The following is a 25000-nucleotide window of genomic DNA, read 5'->3' as shown; positions in this document are numbered from 1 at the left end:
CCGAGCTCGACCGATTCTTCAATAGTTTCAATGATTAGGTATTTAAGTGTTGGCAACTTGTCCTAAATCATTGGAGAACGCACTTATTTATTTGTTGTTGGTCATTGGGTGCTGACGTACAAGTGGGATTTCTGTAAAAAATCTCTAAATTGTATTTAACTTTTGTTCCAGTTAAAGGAAAGAGGTATGAAGTAGTCAATGAAGAAAACGCGACTTTGTGGGTATTAGAGTTACGCGAGAGCACTGCATAATAATTTTTCAGAATTGGTATAGCCGTAAAATATATCGAGTGATATTATTATGAGTGAACCAAACATAATATTGCTGTAAGTCCGCAACTGCTTAATACTTTTAATAATGCTCATATATCATTCACTTTCTCTCCTCGACGCTATGAGCAATCGTCAACTGGTTGATTATGTTATTGATCTCATCGCTACAATAAAAAGTAAAACAGTCGTATTTATCTTTTACAGATGTTTAAATGTAAGTAAGTTTGCAAAATAAGGAAATTTAATACAAGAGTCCAGTGCTTAAGGATTGATTGGTTCACTTACATATTGCGACAGCGAAAAAAGTTCCTCAACCCAGTATATACACAAGACATCATTGAAGGAGTTTGTATTTGTTCTTGTTGTTGCTTTTCCAGCATATTATTAGTTTCACCGTATGGGTATTTGCTAACACTAGTATGTTGCAATGCTAAACCATTAATAGAGTTGAGAGCATTATTGTTGGCAAGTTGATTTTCTTGTTCATATGGCGAATAGAATTCTGCAGCGGAGTTTTCTTCGGAGCGCTTTCCATACCGTGAACCCAAAAAGAAGCGATCGTTACGAGGTACCACACTTAGACGACGTGTCTTTGAAGAGCTGAGTGCAGCACCGCCACTGGATCGGCCATATCGGCTGCCAACAAAGAAAGAGGGTCGTTTGTGTAATGTCAGTGGTTCTGTTGAGGAAGAAATGATGTTAGATTCAAATTAATGTTACAAAATTTAGTATAATAAATTTTAAAATAATGTATGTATGTAAAATAAAGTCTTACAGTAAAACTTATACAAAAATAAGTAAAACTAAATATTAAAACAAAATTTTCAAATAAAAAAAGTTTAACTCATATTCTTGTATTTGTGTTATATGGTAGCAAGAGTTTAAAGTGATAAAAATTAATCATTTAATTTATGAATAACCATTAACCTTTAATATTTATCATAAGTGGAACATTCTGAATATACGCACCAAAGTCATTTTTGTATACCCCGCCATTGCTGAATTGTTCCTCTTTTTCATTGACTACTCCAATCACCGGCTCTATTAAAAAGTGTGTTAGCACTGAAAATGCCGCCAAATAGAAGAATCCCTTATAGAAGATTATTGATTGAAGCATATTTGTTGGAAAAGTTAAAAGGGTGGGTAAGTGCTATAAACGGGTTTCAAAGCCAGTTAGAGATTATTTTATTTCCCAATATTCCAGTATTGCTTCCTGTTTGGCGTATGGTTATCACTATAACAAAAGAAAACGAAAATATATTTTTATCGATATGTGAGTGTACTATAAGTGTGTCTAAAGGGGGTAATATACATTTTTACAAACCAAATTAAATAACAATAAAGATGCACGGCTGAATAACAAAATAAAGCCTTAGGAAGATTATATTTGAATAAAACTTAAGGGATCGCCTCAGCGTGACGCTCCGAAAAATCACTGATTTTCACGATTTTCTTTAAATGTTGAAAATAAAAATCGATCCGTTTTTTTTTTAAATACATTCATGACGAATACAAAATAATTTTTTTATGTTTATTTATTGGTTATATTATAGTTAAATAAATTGTTGAAGTTACACGTAAAAAAAATGGTCCTGTACGATGTCCCCGGTTGCAGCCGCAATTTTGATCTAAAACAAAAATTTCAAAATGGTCATTAATCTGTAAGAAAGCCGCTATCGTACTATTTAAGTTTTGTTTTTTCTTTAAAATTTGACAAAATGGCGGCGATTTGAACAAAAAATATCGAATTTGGCCCTTTTTTCGACAGTTTTTCGTGAAAAAAATAGGAAGATTTCAAAACAAAACAAAAAGCGATAGCGAATGATGTTAAACATGTTCTATCTAAATTGGAACTAGATGTCTTCAAAACACTTTCTTTGAGAGTGGAAACCGTTTTGAAAAACACCATTCTAAGAAAAACGCGTTTAAAGATTGGAATCGCTATGTTCCGCACTCTGTTTCATATAATCCCAAAAGAACATATTGTATATTGGAAATTGGTTGATATTTTCGGTATAAAGTTAGCCATTAAATAAGTCATATAAGTTATCTGAGAAGAAAAAGCTAATGAGAAATGTTTAGCAGAGTCATGATTATTTACCTGTATAAATTTTAGAGATATATACAACAAAAATTTTAGGAAGCCATGCCCCCTTTTTAAAAAGTTCAAGATATGTATGTACATATATTAAGAGTGAATGAAGCAGAATTGTCTATGTTATTGATTTTGATAATAATGTGTGCACCGAGACAGAGTGTATATCGCTTCTGATGGAGTACTTACTGACGACAGTAATAACTCAAAAGGGGAAGAAGAATCACAAATTGACTCCAAAACTACATTTAGAAATGAACGGTGAAAGAAATAACTCCCAAGTCTTTGGGTAACTGAAAAATAGTAAGTCAGTTTTTCAACCTGAACTTGTAAGCAGTGAGAAGTAAAAAATAATCTTTTCAAATATTTAAATATGTGTATTTGCATACATATATATGTACATATGTAGATGCATAATTTTTCTGAACATTTCTCTTATTGCTAATTATGAGTATATTTTTGGATGTTTCTTAAGGCAATCTATTAAGCGGACAACTCCATTAACCGGACAGAAAGGCTGGTCGGCGGATGGGAGATTTCACTGTACCTGTAGCTATGCTTTCTCAGAGTTTTTATAGAATACATGCACATAAGTATTGGTGGATATACTCGTATGTAAGAGTGTACTACTGTTACAATAATATTTTGTTTACACTTTAACGCTTTTGAAATTTGAAAAGGTTTTGAGATTGAAAGTAAACATTTATGGTTCACATGTATGTATATACATAGTCGCGAAAAAAAATTATACATATACTACATACATGGGTATATACATGTATTTGGATTTACTCTTATACCAAGGATAACCAAATAATAATTAAACTGATTATTTTAAGTAATGAAATGAGTGAGCTCACCCTCAAGTTGCGAAGAAATAGTACAAGTATATCTTATTCAACACATTTTCTTCAGCTAAGAAATATAGTTTCGTTTATGTAAAGAGTGGTTATCTTAATGGTACTTGGTATGAAATAAAAGTGAGTGTAAAAGGATTAATGTACGTATGTATATGTATTTATATCGTGAACTACTGGAGTTACTCTGCAAAAGTAACAAAAATCAATTTAAACATAGAGTGGTAATATTTGGGCGTATACTGTAGCATGGAAAAATTAAACGACAATCATTTTTTAAACGTAAAAATATATTTTTCCGCTAGCCGCTTCTTTTATTTCGAACATAGTTGTATGTATGGATACGAATTATGAAAATTAAAAAAAAAAAAAACAAGCAAGAAAAGGCTAAGTTTGGGTGCAACCGGAAATTTTAAACTCTTTCATCTTGCCAGAATCAAAGCCAAGGAAATACCTTAAGATGTAAAACGTCAACCAGAGGATCGGAATCTCAGCAATACTCTATATACCACATACACTGTCGGCATAAGATTTGTTAGAAAAACGAAAATTATTATTTGTGGTATATGGCAGTTGGCATAGTAGCGACCCGATTTTATCTATTAACTATTACGAGTATCATGCCACTTACTAAAACAATGTTCTCAGGGTTTAATTCGGGTACCTTACATACAATCTCCAATCACATGGGTAAAGTCAGCCGGATGTTTCACAATCCTGATATTAGTTATATGGGGGCTAGGCCAAGTTAATATCCATCTTTTTTTACATTTGAGGTACAAAGATAAACTGTTATGAGTAAAACACGCTTTGTCATTTTCATTGAGATAACTCAAATATTGGCCGATATATGCAGCAATGCCACCCGGAAGTTCGAAAAACTTTATATTAAGTATATGGGGGCTTAGAGAAATATATACCCGATTCAACTAATTTTTGATACACAGAGATATTATTGTCCGGAAAGGATTCCCTCTGAATTTCAATTGTATATCCCATCCATTGACCGACATTTTCGGTTAAGAGTCAACACGAGATACTGGGGTCCACATTTCCGGTATTGGGGCTTGGACAGTTTTGTATGGATTTGCGAAATTTTTTATCATAAGGCTACATATTTTTACTGCAAATTTGTATCCCATTATATTAATTACTTCTTAATTTGTAGACTGGGAAGTGAAAACATCAAATGGAATTTAAAGTTATGTGACATAGGAATATGAAAAGAATGCTACGCACTAAATTAAGTCGAAATCATCCATTTTCACACTGTCGATAAAAGTCGTTATAATATTTGAATTCGGTAAATTTTGTTGTTGTAGCTTTATTGGTTTAGGAGATACTACTATGATCAATTTGAAAGGTGAATTTTTTAATACAGTGGTACCTCGATTCTTGCACATCTCATACTTGCAACAACTCGATTCTTGCAACAAAGAAATATTTTTCATTATGTACCCAGTACTTGCGGCATCCAAAAATTTTACGTCGATACTTGCGACAAGACATTGTTGATTTTGGTAACGATTCCTCTGAGTTGGAATACATTTCTGAGAAGTCCCGTTTTTTTCAATGATAAATTGTTGTAACTCTTACGCATGTGCGTTTCGGGAGATTTGAATCAGTTTTATACCATCAGAACTTGCAAAAATGAAAAAAGCACTTATGAAATGGTTTGAAAAACAACGAGCAAAGAACTAATCTATCACGACTGAAATGTTCAAGGTAAAGACCAAACTTTTCCATGCAAAAATACAGGAAAAGCTATTTCAAAAACAGATATGGTAAATGAACACTGAAAATGTGGCGAAAAACTTTCGAATAATATTCATTCAGTTAACCCATTTTTGCAAAACTTATACAAAAAATTACTGATTTAGGTATGAACAAGGAGCAGATATACAATGTCGATGAGTCTGGCCTCTTTTGGAAGCTTTTGCCTAATAGAACTCTTGTGCGCTCAAAAGAAACCTCAGCTCCAAGACATAAAATCAGTAAAGAAAGAATAACTTGTTTGTACGAATGCGTCTGGTAATCATAGAGTAAAATTATACGTTATTGTGAAATCATTGAATCCACGCTAACATAAAAATTTTACGGATTTTCCTGTTGTCTACAAAAGAAATAAAAATGCTTGAATGATCTTGGCTTTATTTGAAGAATGGTTTCACAAAACATTTGTTCCAGAGGTGTGTAGATGTTTTGCTTTATCAATTTAAAATGTCTAATTCTTATTTTCTCCGTGGCGAAAGTCTTCCCGAAAAGGCTATTTTACTTATAGATAATACTCCCTGTCACCCCAAAAAAAGAGAGTTAATGAGTATTGATGGTTAAATATTGGTAATGTCTCCTTCTCCGATTTGTACGGTTGTTATACATCCCATGGACCAGAATGTCATAAGGCTTACGAAAATGAACTACAAAACCATCCTTTTAGTTCGACGAAGAAATCAGTAGATCAGCTTGAAAGACGCAATATGTTTTTTATCTAATGCATGAACTGCCGTTAATATATCTTCAATTCCGTCATCTTTTCAAAAATTGTTTGACATAACAACCGAATGGGATAATGAAGACGGCATCCTCTTTCAGAGTTACGTTCACAGCTGGCTGAAGATACATCAGAAATTCACACCATTACACTCGATACTTGCAATCATTACGTGCAAGAATCGAGATACTACTGTACTGCATGCTTCAAAAAAATTTCACGTCAAAATATTCATTAGCCTTTCAGAGGCTCTAAACGGGAATTCTTCGATTTTTACTATGTCTGAACTTATTGAACAAAAAAGTTCGGCAATGCCCCATCTGATACTGCATTGGTTATTCATGAGCATTTCGCCACATTTTTAACCACCATATTCGCCTAATTTACCTTCGTGTAATTTCTGGCTATTCAGCAAATCCACATGAGCACTCCGATGACACTGTTTTAACTCAATTGAGTATATAAAAACTGAATCGAAGAAGGCTCTGATGTCATCACGACGGAGGATTTTTCCAAGTACTATGATGACTGGAAATTTCGTGGGCATTTACAGCTTGCACGGACGGACGGACAAACGGTCACCCGGATTTCAACTTTTCTCCTCATCCTGATCATTTAGCTTAATTTTAGGTAGTACATCAACCGTTAGTTGAAGAAAACTATTGTACAATGAATAAAAACGCTGATTTTCAATATTAATTTACAACTCAATAACACACGATTTACTTGTATAATATCCGTACATACATGTCTACGTATTTATATAACTTATATCACATAAATTTATCAGCGAGATTTGAAGAATTTATCATAAACATATTTAGATGTATGTATGTATATGTATTTAGCGACATAAGTATACTAATTAGAAAATAATATTTTAATATAACTTTACCACGTAACTTGGACGCACATGTTGCAAATGTCCATTAGCAGCAATTGTATCAACCAACCTGCGTTACATTTTATTGGTAACACCACAAAAACTGTTCAATGACAATATACCACATACTCACAACGTTTTAAACACTTCCTTCCTCTTTCTTATTTTAAAGCACATAATACTCATACACCTACATGCATACCTGTAGTATGTTCACGTCGGTGAGTTGAAATTGATCGTAAAGTGAACAGAATTCTGCAGGTATCTGCTGCAATATATATACACATGTATGTATGTGAAATTCTCTGCTGAGCACCGGTAAAAAACGCACAAAAGCCAGCAGTGTTGTCATTATTGTAGCAATTATGGTTGCGGTAATTTAATTACCACCAAAGTGCAGTGCAATCAAACCACAAACAAAAAAGTCAATTAGGATGCTGAAGAAGTGAATATTCTGACATTATGCTTATTGTTGTGGTGAGTAAGCTCTGACGTACTTATACCTACAAGTATACTTGCCTGTGTTTTTAAAAAGCCAGCGGAAGTTGACTAAGTGCGTTTAAACAATCAAGGAGGGTTACGTTTGGGCCAAATCTTAAATTACTTCTATAGGCTATAAGAAAATATATATAAGGTTTTGGTAAAATTTAGACTATTTTAAATTTACAAATTGTCTTCGTTTGAATAATTTATGTCAGTTAAAATGGTTATTCTAATGAGAACGGCTTACCGAACTAGTTTCGTTATAATATATTTTTATAAGTTATTACCTTTTCAAGAAACAGTTAGTCAGACAAAACTATTACTGTTTGTGACCAATAATTCAAATCAATTACAAACTCAAATCATTTTAATTAATGTAATTCGATATTTCATTTCTTAAAAATTTAAGGAGTACAAGAAAAGTATGTTTTTGATTACCTTCAAACGGCAAGACATAACTTATTATTTTCGAATCTTCAAATCCAAATTCGAGTGCAACCGAACATTTTAACTTTCGAAATTTTCAATACCATGAAATACTTTCAGATATTCCAAACCTGTACATTAAAAAATATTGCGTAAAAATTTACTATTCAACGAAACCGTTAACGGATTATAATCACATTTAGTACCTTATTAACTTACATATATGTAAAATAGGTCACAATTACGTAAGTTTCATTACTATATTTTACTTCATTTTCGTAATATTTATATTAAAATCAAATTTAATAGCTCAAAAGTGTACATATGTATGCATTATGTACATATGTATGTGATGTAAACTCTAGCAAAGGTGATAAAAGTGGTCTGGACTTTTGGCATTACTCGGGAATATACTAAGAAAATCATTACAAGTAGTATATGGGACTAGGAATAATTCGTAGAGTGATTTCACAATAAGAACTGAAACGCTTTAATATAGTAATGAACCAAATTTATTTGAAATTGTTCAATTTTGATACCACTTCTGACGCATTTATTTATTGAGTTGTTTCACTTTTAGTAGTTTTCACCATAACTATTATTTGAGGTATGAGGGATTATCATCCGATTTCACTCATTTTCATAGTACATGAAGAATTTTCAGAAAGATTTATTCTCAGTAAGTTTGGCTTAGATAGTTTTAGTGGTTTGTCGAAAATGCACATGATCTATATTATATATTTTCATTTGGAGCTCAGTTATAGCACTTTATAGGCTTTCGGTTAACTACAATACCAACCTCCCATGGTAAGCAAACCAGTTGAGTGGATTGACTAAGGCTTAGGTAAAATTGAACCAAAACACATCAAGCCGAAAATAATGCTCAGGTCATTTTATACGATGCGATGCCTCTTATATACTTTACATTTAGTATTAAATGTAATACATACAAACGAAAATGTATATATATTATTAACTTTTTTAATTCCTGACATTTGTGGATTTTAAAGGAAAAGGAAAATTACTATTAGTAGCTGAAAGAGGTCATAATTTTCCTGAGTTTAAACTGATTATCTAAATGGTTGCCATTTGGGAAGCAGTAACAGTTTCTAACTCGCCCTTCAGGGATATCTCTTCTTGTACATAGTGTACTATTTGGGTGAATGAATATAGCAATTCGCGGGAGTGTCCCTTATTAAAATTTACTTAGTATATGTTCCCACATACTGTTTTCCAACCAGAAGCGGACAACAGGTCAATGTGAAGGCGCTAAATCAACATAAGTGCATACATACATACATATGTACATATAAGGATACGTGGTACAGCTATTTGAAGCCTTTGGTTATAAAATGTGTTGCATGTAAACGTGGTTCAAGGAAATTTGTCAATTGGGAAAAGGACTTTTTAACGTATATTCCAAATGACCTGTTTTTAGTTCACACATGCATTCGTCCAAATATTTTGCGACAACAATATGATCTAAGTATTAGAAGGAAGTGTGCATGAACATAAAACAAACAGAATGGTGTCAAATTATTAGTATAGACGCAGAATGCCAACATTATCGAAAACTTTAGTTACTTTCGTATTTTATAAGTTCTCATTTGGTTTTCATTTTACATAGTTAAGTTTTGGGGAAATTCATAGATATCCATATATAACAATTGTTTCGTGATAAGGGGATTGTACATATAAAAATTTAATATCTTTAATTAAGTTAATAATGAGAATTGTTTTTGCGATAATGCCACCCATTTGTAGTAAATAGGTACAGGTATATTTCATAATGCCTACATATTTCATTTCACCAACTCATAAAAGTAAATTCCACACATATGATTACATACATATGTACTAGTATATGCATGCAGCTATTCACGAGAATGACGAATACGAATGGCCTTTACTGACATCACTGTAATTTATAGCAAAACAGTTGATGTATTTCTTTACGGATGGAATGTTTCATATCCGTTGATTACTTCACTAATTTTTTAAGATTCATTCTTTTGCTCTTTTCTGGTTATACTCTTGCAACAAGTATAATAGTTTTTTCAAATAATGTATTTAGAGTATCTGACTTCTGCACCAAAAACTGTTTAAACTCCTAAGTACCGAATATGTGACCCCAGTTCTTATAGATGATTTTTGACAAAAAATATCGCTCAGTGAAGGAGCGTGTTTTTCTTATTACGGTGCATACATATGTGTGCTTATAATGAGTAAAATCGTGTGAAAACTCGATTAGGAGGACGAGAAAAGTTGAAATGCGGATGACTGCCTGTATATCCGAACGTTTGACCGTGCAAGTAGAAATTAAGACATCTTAATGAAACTTGCTACAAATGTTCCTTAGGAAAGAACAAATTACGAGTTCGTAAATAGGCGTATTCGGACAACTGCCACGCCCACAAAACACCATTAAAAGACAACATATAAAGCGCCATAACTTAGCACTAAAATATAATATATAGAACTGTAATTTGGCGTAGAGGATTGCGTCACCACGCCCTCTTAAGACAACTCTAATAAAATCTATTACCAGCAGTATGACAGACAGTCACCCGGATTTCAACTCGTCCCGTCTTCCCGATCCTTTATATCGTCACGTGAAATGCAAAATAACGTATCATCAAAAAACATCTGTAGCAACATGTTATATTTTTTCATAATTGGTTAATTGAAATAAGTATAATTAGTGTGAAAGAAGAAGTATGAATTGATGTTAGTTATATTTGGTACAATCACATTATGCTAAATGTAACATAATCATGTAATTTTATTTAAGCTAGATACTACCTACATTTATTTCATATCTTTTTATAAGCATATTTAACCGAAGATTAGGAAAATAATAGACAAATTCCTAATATTTTTGTTGAGAGTTGCCACATGGTAGGTTCGCTATTTTCATTTTATTCGGGTATAAGTCTTGATGTATGCGCTATCAAATGTAAATGCTATTTAATGCATTAAGTATTGGTTCATATTGAAATCGTTATTATGCGAAGGCGTAAAGAATTAAATTAAGTTAAAATCACTAATAATTTATAAAATACGAAAAGAGTTGATAACGTTTTTTAAGAGGGTTATGCTATACTTATTTCAATATAAAATATGTATACGTTTAGGCTTTAAAAAAAAAAAATTGCGATATATGGGAAGTAGGTGTCACAATTTAATCCACGTTTTAAACAGTTCCATAAAACGGTCATTTCATACATTATTTGTAGCAGTTTTGAACATTATCATTGTGGGGTGTTCGTCGTCGTCGTTATTAAAAAACGTCATGGTTTTAAAACAGTTACAAACAACCGTTGGGAGAACATGATGAATGAGTCGAATAATAAACACATATGTACATAATTATCATGATTATAAAAATTGCAATACTTATTACGATTAAGTCCTAACTGCAAACACGTATTTAAGACATGGTAATTGAAAAAGCCACAGACATCTGATGATAAACACTCTTTTAGACTATCATTCGTATGCACATTCATCCCTTCTGAACACTTTTTACTTTACTCAAAATACAAAAATTGCTGAAAATATAATTTTACGTTTGGTAAAAGAGGAAAACAATATCACCGATTTTAACCCTTAAATTTTAATTCAGTCTTAATTAAATATTGAATTTTATTATTTCTATCTGAAGGTATAAAAATTTAAACAGATATATATATATTAATTTTAACTTATACTCCTGTAATAAATTTTAATTTCAATTCATTATTACAATGGAAAGTACGCAAATATCAAAGTATTCTCTACTATCAGCATACCTAATTTTTACCATTAAGGCTAGGACACACAAAATAAATTCGACTAAAATCCAGTAATTATCAACACAATGGTCATTTGAGTAAGCTGATGTTTGGTAAACATAATAAATTCTAATAGCGTGAGTACCTTAGCAACGTTTATTCAATATAATAAAATCACTAAATTCCAATTAGCACAAGTAATTTCTTTCACGTACAATTCTATTGTATATTGATGGAAACTTTAAAGAGACTATTCAAACTATTAATATATGAGCGGAATCAAGTATTCGTTTTAATGGTATATATGTACATACATAAGTCTCTTCAATTTACATCAAAATTTTACGAGCATTAGTATTAATGAACTTTATATCGATTATACAGCATTCCTATTTAATATATAGGTACGAGAATTCACAAGGGTTCTAAAATATTAGAAACGTACATAAAATTGACACGTCGTGAGTATATGACCAAGAAGGCGGAATAATAACAACAACATATTCAGTAAATAATGAAATTTTCTCAATACAACTTGGGTATTTTTAACAAGAATTTTTTAAATTAATTGTCATTTATATGAAACTTCAACATTTAGTTCAAAATACTATAAATTACAATATAAGAATATCAGGCCAATACTATGAACCAAATTTGATTGAAATGGGCCGAGTCCTTTCTGAGACCACCAAAAATTTTCATATTTTTACATCGATTTACATGCGGTAGAAGCGAGTAAAACGTACATTAAATATGTATTAAAATAACCCTTCTACGTGGAGGAAGTAAAATTATTTTCCACCTGTTTTCACAATATACGAGGTGTGTTCAAAAAGTATCGCGTATCGTAACTGACAATTTTATTCGATTGTAGGGGCGTGGTGCATCATGAGTTCTTGCCACAGGAAAGAACGGTCAATGAGGAATATTACCTGCAAGTTATGCGCAATTTGCGCGAAGCAATCCGCCAGAAACGCCCGGATTTGTGGAAGAACAAAAATTGGCTTTTGCACCACGATAACGCCCCTGCTCACACACATCGTTGCTTGTGCGCGACTTTTTGGCCAAAAACAACACACTAATGATGCCGCAGCCACCGTATTCCCCAGATCTGGCCCCCTGTGACTTTTTTTTGTTCCCTAAACTGAAGAGGCCCATGAAAGGACGACGTTATGCTTCTCTTGACGAGATAAAGACGGCATCGAAGGAGGAGCTGAAGAAGATAAAAAAAAATGATTTTTTGAAGTACTTCGAAGATTGGAAAAACCGTTGGCACAAGTGTATAATATCTCATGGGAATTACTTTGAAGGGGACAAAATAGATATTCATGAATAAATACTCGTAAATAATTTTTGAAAAAACACAAAATTCGCGATACTTTTTGAACACACCTCGTAAGTATGCTGACCTACTAAAAAGAAATTTCAGAAATATGCATATGCTTAAAAGCAAAGTCATATAAATGGTCGGTATTTATACGATCGTTTAATAAAGTAAATTGTTTTTGACTTTTAGTCACAAATTTTTAATTTATAATTTTCCTTTGCACCTCATAGGTCATGGGTCATAGGGTCTAACAGGAACTGGTGATAAGTTTGAAAAGAATTACAATGATATTAACTAACGTTAAATTATACATACTACGTAATTTACTCGTTTTTCATGAGCAAATGTATCATACACAGATATGATCTGAATAATACACAATTGTATTTGTATGTGGTTTGCTACCTATGGTATGTAGATTTGATTAACTTTGCAGATACGCTGCCAGAGCTTGCTTAAATCAAAAAAATACTCGTTAAAGACTGCGCGTAGCCATTAAGGTTTCCACTCTCAAATATGAGAATTTATCTTTTCTTTTACGAGGAGCCGTTTTATTACATTGGGAAGTTAACATTATTATACAAACGCTTGTATTTGTATACACTCGTATATACATAAATGAGTAGCTAGTATTTAATAGAAATTTATGTTATATTTAAACTGAATGCCTATTCAACATTGGTAAGCATATATACATTCTATTATTACAGCTTTCTAAAAAAAAAATTTTTAATCTCTTAATTTTTAAATTACGTTTTATATGTACATATATTAAGATATGTATTCACTTTTATAAAAAAATTGAAGTGAATAAAATTAAATATTTACACTCACTTAAGTATATCTGCCCCGAAATGCAGGATACTGATTTTTAATAAAATGATTTTATGTCTGAGAAAGTTTATTCAACGACTGAAGTATTTCCTGCGATTGACATGTGGCAAAAGTTAATAATTATATTATTTTGTTGAAAACTTGTAGAAAATTTTAATTGGAACACTTAAAATCAAGCAAACAATACATCACCAAGAACTTTTTAACCATCGCCAAGATTGAATATTTTGTTGCTGAGAGTGATGTTTGACAGTTAGTTATAAATATCGTATTTTATATTTACTATTGGATTATGGTTTTTTCCTTTAATTATGCACATATACAGCAACTTCCGTATATTTTGAAAAACAAAAATTCAACTTAAGTTAAGCAAAACATTTTCCTGTGTTGCACAAAATTCCACATAATTTTTCATTCTCTCTCTAAACGTCAAATATTGAGATGTAAAGCATAAAAAAACCAAACGTAATGGAAATAATATCACAAAGAAAAGTCGAATGGAATCAACACGAATTTATTTCAATTCTCAAAGCGATTTAATTATAAAATTTGGATCAATGGATTTTAATGTTGTTGCTAGCCGAGTAAAAAATAAAAAAACTAAACAAAAAACTAATTTGTAGTAACAAGTAATTGCTGCCTAAACTGCAACTAATCTAAAAAACATCAAATTCATACCATTTATAGAATCTGACAAATCGCATTGTGTAGGACACCATGATATATAAAATACATTAACGCCGTCGGATGACTGGATGATTTTACGGTTAATACCTGTGAACGTAAAGTTCATACCTCTATATGTATAAATATGCTGGTATGTATTTTTGTTTCTAAATATACAAATATACGCTTGGTATGTATATACTAAAAATTTATAAATCGCTTTAGTTTGGAATGAGAGTTCATGTTAAACGGTGTCAAGTACACTCGAAAACCTGTCGTTCCCATCACTCAACAAAACTCACTGTGAAATAAATTTTGAAGTGTAAAAATGTGCATTTTACTAAAAACGCCTTATTCATTTTTAAAAAGAAACTGAACACGAATATTCCCTAATGCGTAAGCAATAAAGCTCGTGCAAATAACAATTTAAACTTACATTATTTTGGAGCTACTTTTCAGTAAAGTTTTATATAGTACATGTTATATTTACAAAGCAAAGCCATTATAAATTACAAATTATTAACTATTACCGTAATTATAAAATCAATAAATACTTGTTAAAAAAGTATTTTAAAAACTTACATACCATTATACAAACTATTATTGTACAATTTTTTTGGTATTCGCCAATACTCTCTGAGGTAATAAGTAAGTAACTTGAAGAACTTTACTAGGAATCGAAGCACTCTGATGCAAAAAACTAAACTAAATTAGTTTAAAGTTATGTTAGATGGTCCGAAATGGTCCCTAATATATAATATGTAAAGCTTGAAAAATAAATTGAAAATATGTAATATTTGATTTCTTAAAATCTAATGTTTATTTTCTCAATAAAAAGTTAAACAAGTAAATATATTTGAGAGATATTTCGAGTCCAACAAATGTTATTTATATGAGATCCAAACATGAACTAAATATGATGATATACATACATATATACTCACATACTATATATTTTAATAATATTAACAAATAATACATACTAGTATGTACGTATGTATATAGTGCTTGCTAGTCTTTGATACTAAACTGCTTAAGTGCCGTATTGTTCTACTTCTACCATCCCTCTATCACTTTTATGCGGGTAGTGGTGATTCGTATATTATATATACACATCTCTTAAGTCTCTGCCAATGTTTAAGAGGCACACCGAGTGTGAAATTTTCAAAAAGTCGATTTTTTTCATATTTCGATAGGTTATACCTTTAAAAATAACATACTAAAATTTCAAATCGATATCTGAAACAGTTTTTGAGTTACACCCATTTAAAAGAGTAGCCGCCATTTTTCGAATTTGCTGGAGTGATTACTCGGAGACAAATGATCTGATCGCTATCAAATTTTTTTTGCATCTTCTCTATATAGTTCTCCATACAATGACCCTCCAGTTTTTTGATCTAATCAAAAATCGAATTTTGGCAGCCCAAAAACTATCATAATTTTTGGTGAAATTTATCTTTTTTTCAACATGCCGCCATTTTGTCAATTTTTGATTTTTTTATTAGCCCGAGGGTCATCGTATAGACAATATGTTTTCGTTTAACGAGAATTTTTTTTTTAGGTTTTATCAACAGAAAATGCTGCAATGATGGCAACAGTGGAGGACCCTTTTTTTTTGGCGCCGCCGGAGATCGCTTGTAATTTCAAAAATATTTAATATTTTCTTTCAAAAATTTGTTTGTGTACTCTTAAGACATGTATAAATATACCCTCAAAATTTTAAAACGATTGACTCACTAGTTTTTGTTTTCGATCCCAAGAAATGTTTTTTTTTTACGCTATCACACTAGGTGTGCAGCTTAAAGAGGTTGATAAGTCGCAGAAATGAGTACTACGTGAGAGTCACCTCGATATGATATAAATTTTAGCTACTGTTGCAGACAAAGCTCCTGGAGGTAATCAACAAAAACTCAAATATGGATATTGTAATATGTAGCTACAGAGTATGATTTTTTTGTTTTGTTGACCTAACGGTTGCATGTATCTCTAAAACCTAATCGAGATAGGTATAGGGTTAAATATATTTAAAAAAATCCTTCCGTTCGTCCGTGCACACATGAGTAAAAATTAAGATATCTTGATGAAACTTGGTACGTGTCCTTGGCACCATAAAAACTTTGGTATTATAGATGGACATAACCAAGAATGTATAAACATGAGTGCACACTGTAACATGAGTAAAAATTAAGATATCTTAATGAAATGATGAATAAAAACTTTGGTATTATAGATGGACATAACCGAGAATGTATAAAGTGCCATAACTAAGCCATAAATTAAGGCACCGAACACAAATTTTACACAACGATTCACATTAAGGGGGTGGGGGTCATCTGTGCTTTAAAAATTGTTAAAAAGTGGGCATGACCACGCCCTTTAATAAGTGTAATGTATATATCTTCCAAACCAATAAAGCTATATCTACTAAATTGAACGGAGAGCGTACCATCGCCCACTTTTTGTCGAAATCACAAAACTCAGGACCGATTTCAACCAAATTTGGTACGTGATCTTCCTTTGTTCCTTTGTTAAAATGGGCCAAATCAGACTACAATATATATATTTAAATATCAGTTACTGTGTAAGAGAGAATCTTTTCTGGCTTGAATTGAGTTAATACTTCCCTTAGCCCCATATACCTAATATAAAGAATGATAAATAAAAACGTTTCGATACTACCCCCTACTTCTATGTACTACATACTTGTATAATGATTTTCTTTTTTCCAATAAACATTATGCCAAATATACATATATGTAGGTTAGGGTATGAGTTATACATATGTATATACAAATATATATAATTGCTTTGATTCCTGCTAGCTGCAAGACTATAAAATGTTCGGTTGCACCTGAACTTAGCCCTTCTTTACTGAACTATGACACGTTCTTTTGCATTTTAGGTAGAATTAAGAAAAAAATTTAAAAACTAATCTATGCTAAAATCAAAATAAAATACAAATGTGTTATTTTATCATGTATGTATGTATGTATGTAAATCAGCAAAACAGTGCCGCCGTGTTGTCAAACAGAAGACAATACACATGTCTATGCAAAAAATGTGAACAAAATAAATGCATATAGTCATATAACCGATAAATATAAAAATTAATTTTTTATCCTTTTATACTCGTAGTAACGCCATACGTAATAAATTAGATTAAGATTGTATTATTGAGTTATGTAAATTGTGAAACTTCGATAGATTGAATTCGTTTTCTGTGTGATATAAATAATGGTAAGCAACTACCGATGATTGCTGACTTGAAATCCCATGTGATTTAATGGTGACTCTTCACAAAGAAATTTTCAAATTGCTACATATTTATCCCTCAATAGCCTTAAGAAATTTAGTGAAAGAAAATTTTCCGTGACAAGTTTTTTATAGCAATACAACACAGGTTTACATTATTGGTATACGCTAAGCATAAAAAACTTAGGAAGAAATCGTTTACGAAAACAGATACGATTGCTTTCAATTTTGAATACTAAGTGGTTGATACAAATACAATTATAAAAATACTTTCATATATGTACTTTTATCCAAAACTGAGAACGAAGGTTTTATATATTATCGCCTTATATACATACATATGTACATATAAAAATGAATCGCAAAATGTGTTGCTAAGCGCATAACTCAACAACGCTTGCACCAATTTGGTCGATTCTTTTTTCTAAATGTTCGTTGAGGTTCAAGGATGGTTTTTGCGGACAATGCGGAAAATTTCGAATAAATGCTGGAAAACCCCTAAAAACAGCCCTTTTCTTTTTCCCATACAAACGAATGAATGTTTGTTGGTTAGTATGGCTAAGAGAACGGCTGCACCAATCTTGATGAAATTTTCAGAGGTTCTTCTTTGTGGATCAGGGAAGGTTTGAAAATAAAAAAACCGTATGCTTTTCGTGAGGAATAGTCGGAAAATTGGACAATTCCACAAATTAACATTTTTGGTCGACGTTCTTCTTGCCATCAACGTATGGCAGCCAAGGTTGGGCATAGTGCACTAAAAAATAAATGCAATAAGGTTTCACTAGCACTACTTCTTCAGTGGTAGTTAAACAGCAAAATTCACTATCACTGAAAATTTTGTGATAGTGAAAAAAAAAATGCACTACCACTAAACCTTTAGTGATAGTGAAAAACAAATTGCACTATCACTAAACCTTTAGTGATAGTGAAAAACAAATCGCACTACCACTAAACCTTTAGTGACAGTGAAAAACAAATTGCACTACCACTAAATATTTAGTGATAGTGAAAAACAAATTGCAATACCACTAAATAGCAGCCCAAGGCAAGACAAGGCAAGAAGGATGCGTTGACATACGTACGTGCGGAATTATGGATCGCTGTTAATCAGCAAGCGATCGTCACGATGTCACAGCACGATTTTTCAAACAACAGTTACGATGTTTCATGGACTTTATCTTGGAGTAATGTAGGTATATGTGGTGCTCTCTTTTGCAACTCAACAGAGTACATCTAGCATCTAGTACTCTGTTGAGTAGCAAAAGAGAGGTTTGTCGCACGTACACATTCTTCTTTGTATGGTGGATGGTACACCAGATCAAATTGATGAACTTATTTCTGCGGAAATTCCTGATGCAGAGAAAGATCCAGTATTATACGAAGTGATGAAAACCAATATGGTTCATGGACCTTGCGAACACCACAATCCTACTTCGGTTTGTATGTCTGACAATAAATGCACGAAACACTCTCCACGTGCTTTGCTTTCGGAAACACAAACTAAAAATGATGGATATCCACTGCATCAGCGTCGGCCACTAGACGAAATGCCAGAACATTTAGCATTCAATTTAGAGGCGTGAATATCGAAGTTAACAACACATCGAAGTTGGCAACACATGGATCGTACCATATTTGCCACTGTTGTCTAATTCACATTCAAAAGTCATGTCAATGTTGCGTATTTCTGTTTGGTGAAATCGATCAAATACGTTTGCAAGTACGTTACCAAAGAAATCAACATGGCGGTTATTGGCTTTGAACGAGATTATCAAATGGGTTGATACATGAACTGCAATGAAGCGCTTTGTAGGATATTTACTTTCACAATTCATGAATCTTTTCCGACTGTTGTGCATCTCGCAGTTCGTTCGGAGAAGGCCAAAGTGTGTATTTCAACCCAGAGAATACAGTACAGCCAACGGAAATACCGCCAACAACAATATTGACATTGACGAGTATTTTCTCGGCTTGCGTCTGGAATCCGTTTGCGAGAATATTACTCTATTCGGAAATGCCTTGATATTATACATACATAGAACGCATCGTCGAAGAAATATTTACGCAAAAAGCAAGGCCAACCAGTAGATTGACATCCTGGTGTGGTCTCAACTAATGCATTAGTACGAACTCACACAATCCACCCGAAAAACGATGATTGCTTCTACCTTCGGTTGCTTTTGATTAATGTACGCGGTTCAAATTCATTTGCGTCATTGCATACTGTGAATGGTACGGTGTGTGCAACTTTTTGAGAATCATGCCAGCAATTACAATTGCTGGAACATGATAATCACTGGAATCAAACGATGGACGATGTGAGAGCTACTTCGAATGCCACTGAAGTTCGCACACTTTTCGGGATGATCAGCGCTCAAATCCGCGTCAATTATGGGATACGACCAAAAATTACATTGCCGTTGACATTTTATCGTATACGCTAAGAATTGGAAATGAGTCAACACCGATTGATACTACCGGTGGTTTATCAATTCACGAAAGATGGACTCATCACGAATGATTATACGAACATTGGCCAAGTTATCGTAAGTACGATTCTTTGAGTGCATGCGTAATGTTAGCTGCCACAAATACCGATGTTGTTGACTTAAACTAGAAGATTCAAAGTCAAATTCTGGGAGACTTGCGGTCATACAAATCGATCGATCGTCTTGACAATGAACACGACACCGAGAATTATCCAAAGGATTTCTAAATTATTTGGAGAGGCTTGGTATGCCACCGCATCATTTGCGTCTCAAAGTTGGATCTGTCGTTATGATGTTTCGCAATCTGATTGTGACGCACTTATCAAATACAAGTACAAGGGGCAGAATGCTTGATTCTACGGATTTCTTTTGAGTTCTAACGATTTGCCATTTCAGTTCAAACGTATTCCGTTTCCATAGAAAATTGAGGTGACGATCAACAGGATAGTCGCACAGTGGGTAGCATAAATTTGGAAATGCTATGTTTAGATGATATACGTTGCGTGCTCACGAGTTGGAAAACCATCTCCTCTGTACATTTACGCACCGAAACAAAAACCAAAATATGTTATCAAGCTGCATTACATTGAAAAAAATTTAGAAAAATCGCAAATAAATGATTATCAACACAATATGAATTTTCGTCTTTTCATTTCAAAACACATAATTTCACGCAGGACAACGGCTGCGGGGTTAGCTAGTATACATATATAAATAGACTTAAAAAACCTGTCAACAAATTAAATAACTGCCTACTAGCCCCCTAAAAGTGGCTAAAGTATTATATCTACTTGGTATCTGATATCTAAAACACCCTGAAATTTGATAAATTCAAAATAAAATATTGTTTATCCATATTTTTACTAGTACTCTAAAACAAAACAAGAATATATATGTTAGAAATTTATTCAAAGCCATTTTTAACTATGCGTCTATTCTATTCCTACCACTACCAGATGTAACAAATCTTGGAAAACAATTAGAAGTCTCCATAATTTATTTGCCTGCTTTAGCGCCAACGTATAGAAGGACTAGTGCTACATATGTCCAGAACCAAAATAAACAACTAAAAAAAGGTTAACTTTGGGTGTCACACATTTATACTCTCGGAAAACAAGAAATGCGGGAAAACACTTTCAGGTGTTGCAAAAAATTATATTAAACTATATTGCCCTGATTTCATTCATTTTAGGCAAGAGAATACATTGTTCTTAGAAAGGGATCCTTACTGAATTTCGTGAAGATTCCTTATAAATTTACCGATTCGATAAAAAATCAGCTATATGTCAGAAGTTAAGCGAAGGTAAATCAGGTGAATGCGGTGGTTGCGGTGGTTGCGGCACGATATTAGTTGAAAATTTGGCGAAATGATCACGAATAACCAAAGCAGTGTGAGTTGGTGCATTACGGCACTTCTTTGTTCAATAAATTCATACATAGTAAAAATCGAAGAATTCACTTTTAGAGCCTCACAAAACGACGCCTATCTCAAATACTAATGAATATTTTGACATGAAATTTAGCATACTTGTAGATGTCACTAACAGTACTACTAACTTACAGAAAAAAAAATTGTCGGTTCGAAAAACGCGCGAGGTATAAATTAAAAATTCACCTTTCAATTTGGTCACAGTAGTATATGGGAAGTAGGCGTGGTTGTCATCTGATTTCGCCCATTTTCACAGCCAAATTGGTCAAGTAGTTTCTGAGATATTAATCCAATTTTTAACCACTTTTAGGCCACAGGTACCTGCCGCTATTCCCTGTATCAAATTACAGTGTACCATATGGATTTCAACTCGATATCTAACTGGGCCAGATTTAGGGGATACAAAGAACCGTTAGGTGATCAAAAGTCGTATACTATGTTGAAATATGTTGCGAGATATAAAGGATCAAAGCCGGGAAATTCCTATTTTCAAGTAAACAGACCTTTAAAACCATTCAAAAATACTCGTTATTCGGCGAAATTGTTAATGAATTTCATATATTCTTATTAACTTAAAATATTAGGCATAGACTCACTTCTTTTCAACAGTTAGTTTTAAGTTCGAAACATTTATATTAAAACATACCTAACTGACATAAATCATTAAAATCACAGGTAATAGTTCTGTGGGAAAATATGTACATACCGCTACCATACCATTATGCCGAATCGGATATTTATTGAACATTCGGAACCCTGAAGTCACCATTTATTTTTACAAAAAAGCTACTATTTTGGTGTAACAATTAAGGAAGCCTAAGTTCGGATATAACCGAACATTTAAACTCTCAAATCAAAGTCGGGGAAATACCTTTAGATATTGGCAAAAATTCATTTTAATCAAGTAAGGAAGGGCTAAGTGCGGGTGCAGCCGAACATTTTATACTCTTGCAACTTACAAGAATCAAAGCCAGGGAAATAATTTATGGTGTAAAACGAGCTCCAAGCATTTTTATATATATGTACACGTACTATATACTTGTAAAACTCCTATACTGACAGACACATACGGTTTGTTAGAAAAACGAAAACCATTATATGTAGTAAATGGAAATTGGGTAGTATCGACCAGATTTTATCTATTTTTCCCAATACCACATACTATTAACCTCTCACTTACTAAAAATCTAATCATATAGACTAAAGTCAGCCGGATTATGATGGAGTGTAAGGCACAAATATACACTGTTATAAGTAAAATACGCTGGCACATTTTCATTGAGTCACCCGGAAGTTCGATTATATTTATATTAGGAGTATGGGGACTAATCGAGGTATTGATCCGATTCAACCCACATCATTGTCAGACTGACTGTACTATCCCTGACTTTCTATTAAATATCTCAGACACTGACAAATGTTTCCGCATAAAAGTCAACTATAGGTACCGATGTCGAAATATTCGGTACCTAGGGGATTGAACAGTTTTTGTTGGATTTGAACAATTTTGGTCATAAGGTGGCATACACTAAATGTACATATTATTCGGGCAAGGTTATTGTCCGATTTCACCCAATTTCACAACTTGACATAAACATATGAAAGTAATGGGATTTTGTTGAAATCGGTCATTCGGATCCCGTGATATAGAATTTCGCCAAAAAGTGGGCAGTGTCACGCCCATCGTCCAATTTTTACCCCGGCCCCTATAAAGCCTTCACATACCATCCCAGTGGGAAAGTTTTACGTTTCGGGCGCATTTAGTTATTGATTTATAGCGCTTTTTGTAGTTTTGAACAGTATCGTTATATCAGGAGTGAGCGAGATTTTCATCCAATTTCATTCATTTTTACACTATCGGTAGGAGTTGGTTATTGTAGCTTTAGTGGTTTAGGAGATATAAACATTAAACTTATTAGAGGGCGGAACCACACCCACTTTTTCAAAAATTTTGCCCACAGGTGCCTGATCTACGAACTCACAATTTTTTTGTGCCAAGGAACCCGCACACCAAGTTTCATCAAGATACTTGTATCTCAATTTTTACTCAAGTTACAGCTTGCACGAACAGACGGACGAACGAACAGACAGACAGACAGTCAAACGGATTTTAACTTTTCTAAACGGCCTGACTGGTCAAAGTCAGCTAGAAAACCGGAATTCATTATTCAGGGCATATTGATTGCAAAGAAAGGTCTCGGCTGGTTCCATTAACCTTTGACATTGTTCAGTTATATTCGAGAATATATTTTTAAAATAAATAATTTGTACTGTAACATAGGAATCTTATGATAATGTTACCTACCCAATTTGGTTAAAATTGGTCTAGTAGGTCCGTAGATATGTGATTTCACTTAAGGGTGGGTGGTGCCGCGCTCATCCGCCAATTTTGGCACCGGCTCCTATAATGCCCATCTAGTTATTGATTTATGTTTTTTTTAGTAATTCACAACAAAATCTTTATATGGGATGTGGACAGGGTCATCATCTGAGTTCACATACAAGTATTTGCACACAGATGATATAGCTTCAACGATTTGGGAGATATATACATTAAGCTTATTACGGTGTCGGAGTCGTATCAAATAAAAGTATCGTAGCGTATTGAGAAGTTTAGTTCGGGCACTTTATACGTATCGATTAGGGAAGCACCCCCCCGCTTATTTTTTAAATATGGATTGAGTAATTTTATTCGGATCTTTTGTACACTATTGAGCACACTTTTGACAATATAGAATAATTTTTTTCGTCACTTTCTCAAAACTCCTCTTTATAAAATCCGTGTTCACTGCCATTTCAAAACTACTTGACAGATTCATTTCAAACTTTGTACACATTTTTGACATATAAACTACCTAACCCCATCGTCTAGTAAGGGAGTTTTCTACGCACAAAATGGCAGAATTTTTTAATAGAAAATAGCAGTTTTCACTTTAAATGGCCGCCAAAAATTTTTAAATGAGAAAAATTATCAGAGGATAATTTGACTAATTTTTCTTGGTTTTTTTATTCGAATAATTTCTAGCCGAGTTGTGGTGAACACCGCAAATTGTTTGTCTGAAAACGTTCTAGGAGAAGTTCTATTACCGACTTATGCTTCAACATTTTCTACAGGAAAAAATTACCCTAGAATGTCAAAAGTATGCTCAATAATATACAAAAGATTTGAATAAAATTACTCAAAATCTTTTTAAAAACTGCAAATACTTATTAATTAGTCATTCAGTTAGTATAACATTTTCATAATAATTAGTAATATTTATATAAACGTATTTATATTCACACGTAGATACAGATTTATTAAGCTGTTGTATTTAATCCTAACTTCAATAAGTTACTTGTAAACTTTTGTGACTGTTTGGTAATTAGAAATAGAAGTGATAAGAACCTATTGAATAAAATATCCAAAGTTTTACCGTCAATTAGCGAGCATATTCAGTGAATAATTTTTTCACATGAAGGTACATATAGTTCGGCTGTTCACTATAAATTTATTGTAGCATCTGCCATAGAAGTTTGACCGGAGAATTAGCATTGAAATAAAATAAAAGTATGGCTGATTTCCACATTTAAACTTTTTATTGCCTTACCTAATATAATTATTAATTATGTTGTTAATAAGCCAATTTCGAACTTTGACGGCGAATATTTCAGTTTTGATGGTTAAATATTTCGATTTTGTTGTGTAGTGTTATGTTTTTATGTTTAGAGCCAAATTGCATA

At 32.7% G+C, this 25000-nt stretch overlaps 2 protein-coding genes across 2 annotated transcripts in view; one reads left to right on the top strand and one right to left on the bottom strand.

Moving 5' to 3' along the window:
* Positions 1-1531, bottom strand: LOC105230703 (uncharacterized). The gene is made up of 3 exons (XM_049451008.1): positions 1242-1531; positions 558-951; positions 1-436 (listed from the first exon to the last, which is right to left on the bottom strand). The coding sequence occupies exons 1-3, from the start codon at positions 1387-1389 to the stop codon at positions 373-375; spliced, it is 606 nt and encodes a 201-aa protein (XP_049306965.1). The 5' UTR covers positions 1390-1531; the 3' UTR covers positions 1-372.
* Positions 1532-11875: 10344 nt separating this feature from the next.
* Positions 11876-25000, top strand: part of LOC125777705 (putative 1-phosphatidylinositol 3-phosphate 5-kinase) — a 25090-nt gene continuing 11965 nt past the window's right edge. Inside the window, exon 1 of the mRNA XM_049452969.1 lies at positions 11876-11884. Within this exon, the coding sequence (XP_049308926.1) occupies position 11884 (1 nt within the window). The 5' untranslated portion in view covers positions 11876-11883. The remainder of the gene's footprint in view (positions 11885-25000) is intronic.

This window comes from Bactrocera dorsalis, chromosome 3, assembly GCF_023373825.1.
Source record: "Bactrocera dorsalis isolate Fly_Bdor chromosome 3, ASM2337382v1, whole genome shotgun sequence".
NCBI classification, from domain to species: domain Eukaryota; kingdom Metazoa; phylum Arthropoda; class Insecta; order Diptera; family Tephritidae; genus Bactrocera; species Bactrocera dorsalis.
This window is presented reverse-complemented; position numbering and strand designations above follow the sequence as displayed.